Source organism: Mastigoproctus giganteus, chromosome 1, assembly GCF_048544385.1.
Source record: "Mastigoproctus giganteus isolate SK-2022 chromosome 1, ASM4854438v1, whole genome shotgun sequence".
Lineage (NCBI taxonomy): Eukaryota > Metazoa > Arthropoda > Arachnida > Uropygi > Thelyphonidae > Mastigoproctus > Mastigoproctus giganteus.
Genome location: NC_143575.1, coordinates 41,926,061 through 41,940,042, shown reverse-complemented (window position 1 = coordinate 41,940,042; position 13,982 = coordinate 41,926,061). Strand labels below are relative to the sequence as shown.

Here is a 13,982-nt window from a genome sequence, read left to right as displayed (position 1 = left end):
ATGTCGTTGCATGTTTTGTGTTGATTTAAACATCCCACATTTAGTTTAAACTTATTTAATATCCGCGAAGCTGGTCATTTATAATAAAATGCTATGTTTCTTAGTACACTGTTATGTGTTTTTGTCTGCATAACAAACATTATTAATGTAAACTAGGAGGCTTCGCCCACTGCACGCTGCACTCGCTTCTTTTGATAAAATAAAATACAGAAGCTTTCGACACTGTGTGTGTCTCTTCCTCAGCTATAGAATACAGAAATAAGATACATTTGGAAATCAAGAATGGTACCGCGTGGTCATGCTAGATAAACCTCGTGCACACGCTTTTTTTGCTAGATAAAAAAAAAGCGTGTGCACGAGGTTTATCTAGCATGACCACGCTAAAACAGAAGCTTGTTTTACCACAGTAAAACAAGCTTCTGTTACGTATTATCACGTAACCCGCATTCCTCTTCTCACATTGGCTGAATAAAAATGAGCAGGAGGAAAATTATTTTAATGTATGGAAAGATGATACAAGAGAAGGAAAGATATATATTTTCTGACCTAAAGAAGTGTGGAAACCGTGCAAAAATGGAGCATATTTTCCAAACATAACAGAATACGTAGCATCATATTTGAGCTGTGGATTTGGTTTAAGAACCTCTGAATCAGAGATTCTTATTAAACTATACAGGATACTGGATAAAAATGATCCTGAATTGACAATAAATTGTAATTAAAGAAGTGGTGTAGTTTCCACGTTCGTTGGACAGAGTGTGCAAGCTGTATTCTGACCATTACGCGTACCATGGCTTATTGCGTCATTTCCTGAATACATCAGTTCTTGGGCTGCAGTCCCGGTAACAGCCTAAGAATTGATGTTAGGCGTTCCCTGTTCTTATCTGTATTGATAACTTTCTTCAAAAATGGCTGTTGCTATATCATATTATTGCATGTGGTTATCTGTATTGGTATACTTTTTTCGAGAACGGGATGTAAATATTCATCATGTTTAAATACTTCTATGGAATGTGGTCAAAACATGGGAAACACTGTTTTTGTCATCATTTTTGCTTTATGACTGCCTCTCATTTCTGACGTTACGTGGCATTTTTCCAATTGCCTTTGACCAGTCTAGTTTACTGTTTCCGAAAGTTTTTGTACTTATTTTAAGATCTTAGAATTGGTATTAGTAGTGACAAATGATGCAAGAAAGCAAGCTTATACAGCATCAGCTTTAAAAAAAAAAAAAAAAAAAAATCCAACGCTTCTCATTTCACCTATCCATCCCTTCTACCACTTTGTCAAATTCTTCCTTGAATTTATTCAAACTAACCACCTCTAAACCACCAGATGGGAGTTTGCACATTTCTGCACGTCTATCCTGCAACCATCCTTCTTCAGTTTGAATTTATGTCACCTCGTGTGTAGTCTGACAAGGAGAAGAATCACATCAGCATTGAGCTTACTTAATCCCTTTAAGGCCTTAAACCCATCAATGAGTGAGATCACCTCGCAGGTGCCTAGTCTTCAGATGCTTCAGTTTGTAGAACTGAAGATTTTCGTGGTAAGAGCACCTTTTACCTCCCCTCACCAATCTTGTTGCTCTTCTCTGCACTCGTTCTAACAGATCCACGTCCTTCCTGAAGTGAGGCTTCCAGCCCTGTATTCAGTATTCAAGATATGTCCTGGCCGTATAACGCGATAATCACGCCTTATCTCTGCTGGCAATTTCCTTTATGTCATTGACAAAACTCCATGAGCTGTTCTGACAGCCTGTTTCGGTGCTCAGAGAACTTCATATCTGACTGTACAATTATCTTCAGGTCTTTTTCATTCTCCACTGTCCTGAGTGTGATGCCACACAGCTCGTACGTTAATCTGGGATTGCTGCTCCCCGTATGGAGTACCTTGCATTTGTCAATATGAAACATCAATTGCACTTCTCAGCCCATCTGTCTAAATTGTGTTTTTTTTACAATCGCTAACTCGCATAAATAAATTTTCTGTTACCTCTGCTGCCCCGTAAGACCAGAGACGTTCATATACTGTAGGTGCAGAGCTAATGCTGAAATTTGAGTCATTTTAAACAATTAAAATTCCCGTTATTTCATGGATTAATTTGAAATGAATCACTCTTTTACCACTTGAATAAGTGGTCCAGGATAACGTTTCAGGATCCTTGCCGGATCCTATCATCAGACCATACAGACTTGTTAGCAGCTCCTCACACCTTGACTAACATGTCTGATTAACAGCCATGTGTGGTCTGATGATGGGATCCGAGAGGGATCCTGAAACGTCAGCTTTTTTAATAAGTTTAGGAGTTAGATTAAAATTACTGTACTTAGTAAACTAACTTTGTTTTATGCACCTGGTAAAAGAATGGTTCATTTCAAAATTAATCCATGGATTAATATTGTAGCATCAATTGCAAATTATATGAAGTTCTATTATTTTAGTTATGTTTGTTGTATAAATTATCACAGATTTAAAAATATATTTCTTATTGCATCTACATTTCAGGATTAAACCGAGGACGCATTATCTGTGGTGACACCGGAGATAAGAACCGCAATATTGATGATATAAACTTGTTGGTTTCAGGAGGGCGATATGGTTGGATTGGATTGCCTGGCTCCATTTGTCATTCTTTCGAAGAATGTAAACAATTGGGTACGTGCCCTTCTCTTCGTTTATTTCTCTCTCTCTTTGTTGGTAGTGTTATTGCTTAGGTATGTTTGTTAAGCTCCAGATAAAATAAAGCTATGAGGTATCAGTATACTGTGTCTATATTTGCGTGTATTCTTCAGTCGGTTTGCTGTTTTTTAGACGGAAAACCAGTTACCGGGAGAGAAAAAAAAAAAAAAAAAAAAAAAAAAAACATGCAACCCGGCTGAGAACGACTTAACACAGCCACATTATGAAAAAATCCCATAATTCCTTGTGTCATTGACAAAATTCGGACTCGAGCGTTTTCTATCCGGTGTGGGAAGACGGTGATTATAATCACTTGCTGAGGTGGTGGTGGGAGTGGTGTTGTGCTTTCTTTCTTCTGGATTTTCTCAAATTTTAAAAAATCCCATTACAACGAATACCATTTTAACGAAAATTTCACTATAACGAAGCATTCCTAGGTCCTTGTAAGTCTCATTTGAATGAATTAGTTTTGAAGAAAAATTCAATACAACGAATTGTTTACAAAGTCCACCTATACTTATTTCATTTCGGTAGAACGAAAAAAAATTATTGAAAAATTATGAATAGTATTATGTAGCTCAATTTGTAAATGTATATATTATGTTTTTTAGCCCTCAGTACGCAGTGTTATGACGTATCGGCAGCATTTTGCACACACACACAAAAAAAAAAAAAAAAAAAGAAGAGATACCGATAGTTAGACTGATATTCATAAGACATTTAAAATGCACTCAAATCGAAGAAAACTTACAAATAAAGTAAATATGTGGACAATAACGAAAGAGATTTTCACGTCACATATTTCTCTACCTTACGCGGTTCGCTCGATAGGCACAGCCGACCGGGCTAGCCGGGTGGGTAAAGTGCCTACCTAGCAACCCAAAGGTAGCGGGTTCGAATCCCGCCTCGGGCTTGGATCAAAGTACTGCAAAAACCTTGGGAGGTGCATTATGGCCACAGAAGCCGATGCGCCAACAACTACCAAAAAAAAAAAAAAAAATCGATAGGCACAAAAAAAAAAAAAAGTTCAGCAGTAGTAATAGAATGCAACTTATTGCGATCGATGCCCACGTAGGAGTTTTTCCAGATATCCGAATAGGATTGGGAGCCAGGTCTGGGCTGCAGGGCGGGTGATTTTACTCCTGCAGTCCACATTCCCTCAGAGCAGTAATTGCTTTATGGGAATGCGTATAGGAGCAAAGAAAAGATGAGAAAACAAAGAAAAGTTTCCATACGAAACAAGACACTCCTTTACGATTTCCCTCTTCTGTGTTCCTTTATGGCCACTCAAATTTTCCAGAACAGCGGCATAGACATGTCCTGGATCCAAGTTTTGTTTCTCGATCTCAGTGATGAATAAACTTTTCTTACCAGTAATAATTCTTGAAAGAACTTCTTGTGGATCAGCATCATGCATGTGTAATTTTAGCTCACTAATTTGAGCCTTGCACTGTTTCTAAATAGATACGAGCATTCTTGGCAAGAGCTGACCTTTGAATTGGTTAAGAGTTCGTGCCGGATGGTCGTCAGTACCGACCACGCAGGAATATAATATTCTTTGGCAACAATAGACAATTTTTGGCACATTTTTGGAGTTATTGCTTCTGTTGGTCGGCTCGAGCGAGGATTATATTATACTTTTATATTATTATATTATATTATTATTAGTCATATAGCGCAAGGAAGCCTGAGGCTTTTGCTGCACTAGCCAAAAAAAAAAAAAAAAAAAAAAAATTCTGAATTACCCTGAGAGAGAGAGAGAACAAGAGTCAAAAGTAGAAAGGAATCACCAAGAAAGAGAAGAATAATGATATCCAGCTTGGGACCCTGGGTATGCCAAGCCCATACTCACCAAATGTGAGCCCCTGGGATCACCTTCTGTGGATTCTCAATCCCATTTAAACTTCTTATATCAAAATTTTATTATATTCAGAAGGGTAGCCAAAATTTTGATGATGGCCCGATACTCTAATTTCATGCAATCACGGTTTCCTTTGTGTTGGTTAGTTAAGTCTCTTCTGTTCTTCCATACTTCGTTGTATCGAATTGGACCTGCGCAAAGAAGGTCCAGTTTGATACAAATATTTATGATAAAATGACAATTTTTTTTTTTTTTTCTGGTTTGGCTTCCGAAACAACCAATTGGTTTGGCTTCCGAAACAACCAATATTTTCTGGCAATGTTATCCAAAGACCTTTATAACAAGAAATGGTCGACAGAAAAAGAATCACTCTTGTTGCACCGTACAGTTCCTAATTAGCTTTTGGTGTTTGAATAGTGTATGTGCTTAATACTGCAGTGAGAGCGCGACAAAAACAAGATATAAAACTTGTACATTAGCGGTGAAGAAATACCGGTGTTATCAAAGGTTTCTGGCAGAAGCTTCGAAAAAATTTTAAAGAGACAGCATTAACTTTCTCTTAAGATAAAGTAACTTTGTGCTGTACATTAGTTGTTTTTGCCGGTCAAGTCTTAAACTAACTGCATACGTAATTACGGGGGAGAATGGGGAAAAGAAAGCCCCTTCCTTTTCCAGGGGGAGCGAACAGTTCCTGTGCACTTATATTTGCATTGTGTTGGAAATAGGTGATGTACGTGATTACTGGCAGGCACGTAGACAAACTTCTCTCCACTATCTTTCAGCCATGTGGTGAATAATGACTGGTGGAGACTAATATCTTGGACATTACCTCCTTTGTCCAGTGTTCCCTTACAGCCATTACTCGCATTTTTACGAGTGGAGACCAACATCGCCAGTCGGAATACCCATGTAGGTCAGTCACACCTTGTTGATGAAAGGAGCAAGAGGATCCAATGTACTGTCCAGTATACCAGACTTCCACAGTGCAGCATCACGATGACGATGTCCACGTGTGGACATCATCATCAGTTCGTGAAGTTAGTTGTAGAGACCGCATCTGTTTTGTTCCTCTACTGATTTTTCAAATGGGATGATTTTCCTTTCTCCCCCATAATATTCATAGTTTCAAATCACAATTAATTTGCTTGAAATGTACCAAGTTGTAAGTTAAAAGAAAATTTTGTTCAAATGTTTATGATAATCTAAATATACGGGAAATGATTGAATGGAGAACTGTCAAATGTCATTTGAGGAGAAATTTATATTAAATTCATACATTTATATAAATTAAATTGCATTAAATCAATATTTCATACATATAAATGTAATTAATAACACCTTTCTTTAGACTTCTCACGCTGCTATTGGAAATACAAGTAAAATTATGAATAGTAATTTATTCGATTTTCTCTATTTCCAGCATGCTCACAAAATAAATGATCCGTCCATATGCGACTGCAGTTAACTCCAGGCGCGACCGGGCTAGCCGGGTGGGTAAAGTGCCTGCCTGGCAACCCAAAGGTCGCGGGTTCGAATCCCGCCTCGGGCTTAGATCAGAGTACAAAATGCAAAAACTTTGGGAGGTGCAATATGGCCACAGAAGCCGATGCGCCAACAACTAACAAAAAAAAAAAAAAAAAAAAAAACTCCAGGCGCCCATACGAGGTGGTGTGGCAATCAAGTTCCCGGACTGGTGCTGTTGCGATCATGTTCGATGAATTTGAAAATAAACGGAAATGGTATGTTGTAGTTCAAACTTTCTCCAACAGATTTGGTACAAAGGTCAAGTATGCTGACAGATTGCAAGTAACAACCAATTTCGTTAGTAGCGTTAACGTTCTGTATCATGATTTTGAGCAAAGAACGAAACTGGAAAAATCTGCAGCAGAAACGTATAAAATGTTAAAAATGTGTTTGATGATGAAACGTTCAGTTGTACCAGTGTGTTTGAATGGTATAAGCGGTTCACAGACGAACGTGAGGATGTTCGCGATGACCCAAGAAGTGGGCTTCCGTCAACCACTCGAAATGAGGACAGAGTGGTAAAAGTTCGTGAAATTTTGGCAACAGATGGCCATTTGACCCAGGGAATGATAATTGATGAGTTGGATATTAATAAGGAGACGATTTGTTAAATTCTGCATGGAGAGATAGGGAAAAATGAAGATGTGTGCAAACCGCACGAATGAGCAGAAGCAATGAGGAGTGTCATCATGCGAAGACTTCATCCAGACTTGTCAAGACAGTCCTAGTTTCCTTCACTGTATTGTCACTGGAGATAAGTGTTGGGTTTTTCAGTACGACCCAGTGATGAAGCATCAGAACATGCAGGGGACTTCAAAATCATCACCAAGGTCCAAAATGTTTCGTTTACAAAAGTCTAGGATCAAGACGACGCTGATCATATTTTTCGACAAACAGGGTGTGATTTACACGGAATTTGCATCTGAAGGGGAGAGAGTCAATGCTGCGTTCTATGTACAGGTGTTTCTAAGACTATTGAAGCGTGTTCCCTCGCAAGCCTACAATTTGGAGAGAAAGTTAGCTAGTTCTTGTTGCACGACAATGCTCCCGCCTATTCCGTACTTATTATGAAGACATTTCGTCAGAAATGTCTTCACAAAACGTGACATTGTACAGATCAATCATCCATCCTACTCTCCCAATCTAGCATCAGTGAACGTCTTCCTCTTTCCCAAGGTGAAAATTGCCCTCAAAGGAAAGAGATTTCAGGACATTGAGAACATAACCTTCAAACTGAACATAATCTTCTTGGACGCCTTCACCAACTCTTTTCAGAAACTTTTAGAACGGCGTAAAAAGTGCATTCAGTCAGATGATGATTACTTTTGAATAAAGATAAAACCATCTTTGAACTTCTTCACTTTGTGTTCTTTTTTATTACACCACTCCGGGAACTTTATTGCCACGCCTCTTATAAGGAGCCTCGGTGCAGCCAAAGGTGCTCCAGTATTAGCTTTATCTATAAGAACACTCCTTGTAAAACTGATACAGTACTGCCTAGGCCCTAGCAGATGGATTTGCAGTATAGAAAAGCTCACACTGACAGTATCTGATCTTTGATTGTGCTGATATAATTCAGTATTATGTTATTTTATAATAGTAGTTAATTATTTTGTAATTATATTAATTAATTGAAATTGCATTAATCGAAATGGTTACAACAGCTCTGGAACTAGGAGGGCGGTGTTAACCGTTATTTCCCAATTTCCAGTACTGATTTGCGTATAAGATAGCTTTCTTAAGAAGGCTGATTTTATCCGAGGTAGTTTGTGGAACTGACTAAAATGTTAATCCCAATACACCTTAATTATACCCACTAGGCTCGTTAACATTGAGACATTTAATGCGTGTGTGTGTATCCTGCTTGTTGTAATGGACTTATGTAAAAATCACAGCGCTGGTGTAAATTTATTGATTTTAAATAAAACGTGTTTCTTTGTTTGCTTAGTGGCCTCCGGGAAGTCCTTACCTCATGGAGACCAGCTTCCACTTCATTCCCATTCTTATCCGAAAGGACAGGCTATATCTGGTGGCGTCATCTATCGGGGAAATAATATTCTTTCACTTCAAGGAGGCTATGTCTATACCGACTTCTTGCATGGGTATGTAGGAACATTGTATTTAATCAGTTAGTCTATGTGTGTGTGTGCAAGGCACAACCGTATTTATTTTATTATTATAACTTCGCCCACTTTCTCTCTCTCTCTCTCTCTCTCTCCGAAATAAAAGTTCAGGGTTATTCTAAACTTGATTCAGTAGACTGAGTTAAATATTCTTAATTTTTAAAGTACATGGAAATAATCAGGGCCCATTTGCGGGGTCCCTGGCGCCAGCTGATGGAGGACATCCGAAAAGTGTACTTTTATTCCAGTTAGTATAAATGTGATTTTAGATATAATGCCATCCGTGTAAATGATTTATAGATAAATAAAATATATATATTAAACTTTTAATTTTTTATTCCAGAGTGCGCGCTAGTCCTTTTAAGTAAAATAAGGGTGCGCGACCAAAATGTTTTGGAGACCATTGTGCTAAACGAAACTATTATCAATTTCAAATGGGCGTAAAGTTAAATTCTTCGCGAGAGAAAGTTTATATCTCATTAGTTTTTATATATTTATTTATATATATATTTTTTTCCCCAAAACTATACAGTTTGCGTAGAATTAACAGATAACAAAATTCGATTTAATTTTCTGAGCTATAACTGCTTGATTCTCACAATACATTTTTATATAAAAAAAAAAAAAAACCCATTCTCATGGGATGGCATAAATTTGTACCGTACACTTATAGGACAATTTTCTTTTGAGAATTTATTATTACAAAATAACGGCAGTTGTAATTGTATGTTCATGTACGCAGTATAATAAAAATTTTAAATAAATTTTAAAAAAATTAAAATGATTTTTTTAAAATTAAAATTACATTTTTAAAATTTTAAATTTTCTTTGCCACTTCAAGATTTCGATCTATCGAGTGGTTTCCGTGTTCTTAAAGAAATGAGCAATTGAATGATTTTTATGGAAAACTGTCGCTTGAAATGTCAAAATACAAAATTGCAGCTCAGGGGCGGACCTTCCTGAGGGTGGAAGGGGTGCATTGCACCCGGACGACAACGTTCAAGGGGTGCCGGAAAACCAGAAACTTACATATACACATGAAGAAAATTTTAAAGGGGGCGCCTAATTTAAATTGGCACTCGGGTGCAAAATTACGATTGGCGCCACATACCCTAGGAACGCCCCTGAAAATTATTCGAAGAAAAAATAGGGAATCGAATCCTTCTTTGCGTGAGGTCTGCTGCAGTGTTCATAAGTTTATCAGTTATTGATAAACCGTTCTTTTGCAGTTGGCCATGTTCTATTGCACGAAATTAAAAAAAAAAAGAGAGAGAAACTCATGGACTGAACTTCACATTTTTCAATTTAGACTGTATAAAGTTTTTCATAGACGTTTCCAATGCATTAATAATTTCGCCGCGATGTTTCTTTGCCAGATGATTGACTATTATTTTCAGTAACCAGTTAAAGAGGAAACTGAGCCCGTTGATATCAGTTACTTTGAATCCCGAGAATTCTGTCACCTTCAGAGTGTTCAAAACTATGTTTTGCCATTGATTGTCTGCTGTGAGCACCCCTTTTACCGCTATTTTGTCGACTTTGCCTTCTACATCCCCACCGAACGTGATAATGTAATTTATTTCGTATTCCAGCTTAAATTCAACGTTTTCTATCGCTAAATTCAAAATCGCGGTTATGTTTCCATCATCAGAGGCTAACAGTGTACAATCTCCACTGCGACTCACGCTAGACAGACCATAGACTATGGCTTTCGAAATTTTGACGTTCGATCCATAAGTTATCTCAGATATTTTAAGAGGATCAATCTCTTTCCGGATTGTCAAGTCGTTCTTCATGCCACCTATGATTTCGTCTACAAGGATATTGGCATTTCCGGTGAGATCTTCGCTTCCTAAGTGATAAAGGGAAGAAATTAATAATTATACAAGCAAGAAGCAGTGAATACGCGAAGATAGTAATAACTTTTTAAAAAATCACATTCAATGTAACCTTTCATTGAATTTTAAAGAGGGATATGAATTGTTAATGCTATAACAACATGCTGTTCTTCTTGGGTCTTAGGAGCATCAGAGACTAAGGCCATATTGCCTCATGGATATTGTCTGTAAATTGCTTGTGTTCCGAAGTCGATTTTCTGTTTTTCTGGGAGAAAAAACCACGAGACTCTTGCCTGAGACCGACTAACTCAGCCACGTTGTGAAAAAGGCCCATTACTTCCTCCAGGGACTCGATGGTCTTTTCCATCCGGTGTGGAGAGGACGGCGATCCTACCAACTGGGTTACCCACGTGGGCTGCACAACGTGGAATTTGTCGTACTATTACTGCTGCTAATTAATAATTAATTAATAAATGAATTAATTAATTTATTGTTTTATATTTATTGTTTATTTATTTTGTCTCTTTATTATTATTATTTTTTTTTAATTATTGGCTGGTTCAGCGAAAGCTTGTGCTTCATTGCACTATATGGTCGATTGGCTAATGCAGTACTAAATCTTATGGTTATCCCAGTTGTCTTGTATTTGGAGGAGTAAACGCGTTATTTTTTGGAACACATCCTCTCGTTATACCATTATAATATAAGGGAAAATTGCTCCCGATTTACGAACTTTCGTTTTAGGAAACTCTTCAGAAATTCATGGGTGTTCATAAATCGGGAGGTTACTGTAGAACGTTGCTCAGTGTCTGCTATGATAGCTTAAAGCTTTTACAGCAGACACTGGACTTGACGTTTGTTGAAGACTGAGAACCTGATTCTCCTATGATTGAATCCCTGTGGAACGAGCTGGTTTTGGAATCCGCATTGTCGAAGATCACATGCTGGACTTTTATTGTACCTGTTTTGATTTCTGTCGAAGACTGGATCTTTATTTCTGCCTTGGATGGCACGTTTTTGTTATATCAGCAGGTGCTTACAATAAAATTGTCTGACTTCGGACGATAACTAGGCAGCAAGGTTTTGGGAGATTGTTGCTCCATAGTTGCCGAACTTACACTGCAATATAACCCAACGCAATATTGTATACTACGTATAATATACACACATGACTGGCTTTAAAATTTACTGTACTCAGTACAGTATACACTGAATGATCACTGAATTATGACTGAATGCGATGCGACCCGTTGACCACGTGAGGTTCGAGAGTGCGGAGTTAGTCGACCTACGTAGCACAGATAAGATGTCAGTGGTTTAGTAGGTAGTAATTCCGAGCGTGATGGGTAAAGGAAGGATTTATCGGACTTTGATAAAGGACAGATTGTAGAAGCTCGACGAGCTTGTGCCTCGATTTTCCAAACGGCTGAACTGGTGGGGTGTTCGAGAGCCACCGTAGTTAAAGTGTACTGGGATTGGCGTCAAACTGGTCAAACAACGACCCGATGACAAAACTGCAAAGGTCAGCGAAAGGTTGATGTTAGAGGTGAGCGCCGGATCCGACGACTCGTACAGATGAACAGAGGCAGCACTGTTGAAGAGTTGACTACCCAATACAACATGGGCCAACCCGAAACAATATCTGACATGACAATGCGTCGCACGTATGGGCTATACCAGCAGACGATCCCTACGGCATCCTCTCCTAACCAAGGTTCATCGGCGTAAAAGACTCGCCTGGTGCAAAGAGCATGCAAGTTGGACATTAGAAAACTGGAAGAAGGTGTGCTGGTCGAATGAGTCACGTTATTTACTCCTCACCTTGGACGGTCGTGTACGGATTTGGCGTCAACAACATGAAGCTCTTGATCCATCATGCATGGTATCAAAAGTGCAGGCCGGTGGAGGCGGTTGTATGGTGTGGGGCATGTTTCACTGGCAGGAACTTGGACCCCTGGTGCATGTGGAACAACATATCAGTGATCTCCGCTATCGTCAACTGTTTGCTGACTGTGTACACCCCGAATGTTAAACTTCTTCCCGAATGGCGATTGTGTCTTCCAAGATGACAATGTGCCGAGCCATCGGACACTTGATGTGCAGGAATGGTTTGACAAACACCTTTCTGACTCCCAGCATATCGATTGGCCCCCAAATTCCTCCGATATCAATCCCATAGAATACTTGTGGGACACTATGGAAAGGCATATCAGGCGTCTGGATACGCCAATCACCTCCATACCTGCGTTGCTGACCGCATTACACACAACTTGGTTGGCCATACCTCCCGAACGCTTCCGACATCTTGTTGAATCAATGCCACGTCGGATAGCTGCTGTACTGAGGAGAAAAGGAGAACTTACGAAGTACTATGTAGGTGGTCATAATTCAGTGATCACTCAGTGTATATGGTAGAGATGGACTTGCGTTCGGATGCACCCTACCTTAAATATTTATAGATTAAAAAAAAAAGAAAAAAAAAGTCGTTACCCTTTTGTGAATATTCTTCACCGACTCCAACTAAAATTCGATTATTAGATCTTTTAGTCTGAGTCGTACATCGATGCCTCTTACTATTTTGGCGACTAACTAGTCTCGGTAAGGCTAACTGAAAGTCAGTTCTCACATATTTTATCTTTTTCCTGTAAGAATTTGAGTTGATTGGCTGAGAATTCATTGTTTTACCTATAATTTATTATGTTTTATTAGTTTTTTAATGTGGGCCATTACTTTTTGGACGACTTTCATAGTTACCGCTTTACATTGCACATGCAGATGGGTTGACTATTGATGATCGTGCTCAGGTAGCTGATAAATCTGAATGAGTACAGGAATACCTCGCATAGCGCGGCTAATTCGTGCCAAAAAAATACCGCGCTATGCGAAACTACGCTGATCGAGGTATTATTAGTATGTATTTTTAATGTAATGCGTTCCGACAATTTGATTATATGGGTCGAGTTGCAAAAATATATAGGTGTTTGTTTACTATAAATTGATGCACACGAAGTTCTTGCAAAAAAAAAAAAAAAAAGAAACTAAAATGATAAAAATGAAAAATACTAGTAAGTACAGTAGAAATGATTTTTATTGCAATATGTACATACCAAAAGAATATAAGTGAAGTATGTACTGTATTTTTATTTTTAAAAATAACCAATTAACTTAGTTTGCACAGTTTTTTTCTTCTTTTTATCTGCATACATCTCTTTATAACATCGAATGTCATTTTGCAATACCTGCCTTACTTTCATACCTCGTTCGATGTTTGGATCTAGAAGAACACTCAGCGCCATTACATTTCTTCTTTTCACTCATATTTACGTATAAAGGTGTAACGTTTTTAAAAAATAATCTTTAATAAAATTACACAGCGAAAAATATTTGTACAGCTTTCGCACAATCAACGACCTCACCGCTCGGAATCTAGAGTGTTTACTAATGTATGAATGTTGGCAGAATCCGTATGTAATGAGAGTTTCGACAACAGTCAGAATGCCCTTGAATCCATAACGCATTATTCTACGTGCTGGCATTATAATACATATCAAATATATTGGTGCGTAACGCAGTTAATTAATTAATTTTTTTTTTTTTTTTTCAATTTGTAAACCGCGCTATAACGAAACCCGCGCTGTTCGAAACCGCGCTATGCGAGGTATTCCTGTATTTTCCATCTACATTCACACATGAGGAGTTATTCAATGAGGGGAGTGCCAGAACTTTATCAAACTCTAACAGGGAGTTAAGTGATTTTGTAATAACTGAGAGCAAAGTGGAGGAGAAATTGTTGAAGTTTAAGGAAGGCACCTGGGGTGGACGGGATCTATCCAGTTATATTAAAGGAGGCAGCAAAGGAAGTAAGCAAACCCTTAATTATGAGAGCTTCCTTAGACTCATGGGAGGTCCCCATGGACTCTAGGTGTGCAAATGTATCACCATTTCAGAAAGGGG

At 38.3% G+C, this 13,982-nt stretch overlaps 1 protein-coding gene across 1 annotated transcript in view; it reads left to right on the top strand.

Moving 5' to 3' along the window:
• LOC150090744 (HHIP-like protein 2) overlaps positions 1-13,982 on the top strand; it is a 72,321-nt gene that overhangs the window by 20,353 nt on the left and 37,986 nt on the right. The window contains exons 4-5 of the mRNA XM_090371073.1: positions 2,509-2,658; positions 8,016-8,169. Of these exons, the coding sequence (XP_090227199.1) occupies positions 2,509-2,658; positions 8,016-8,169 (304 nt within the window). The remainder of the gene's footprint in view (positions 1-2,508; positions 2,659-8,015; positions 8,170-13,982) is intronic.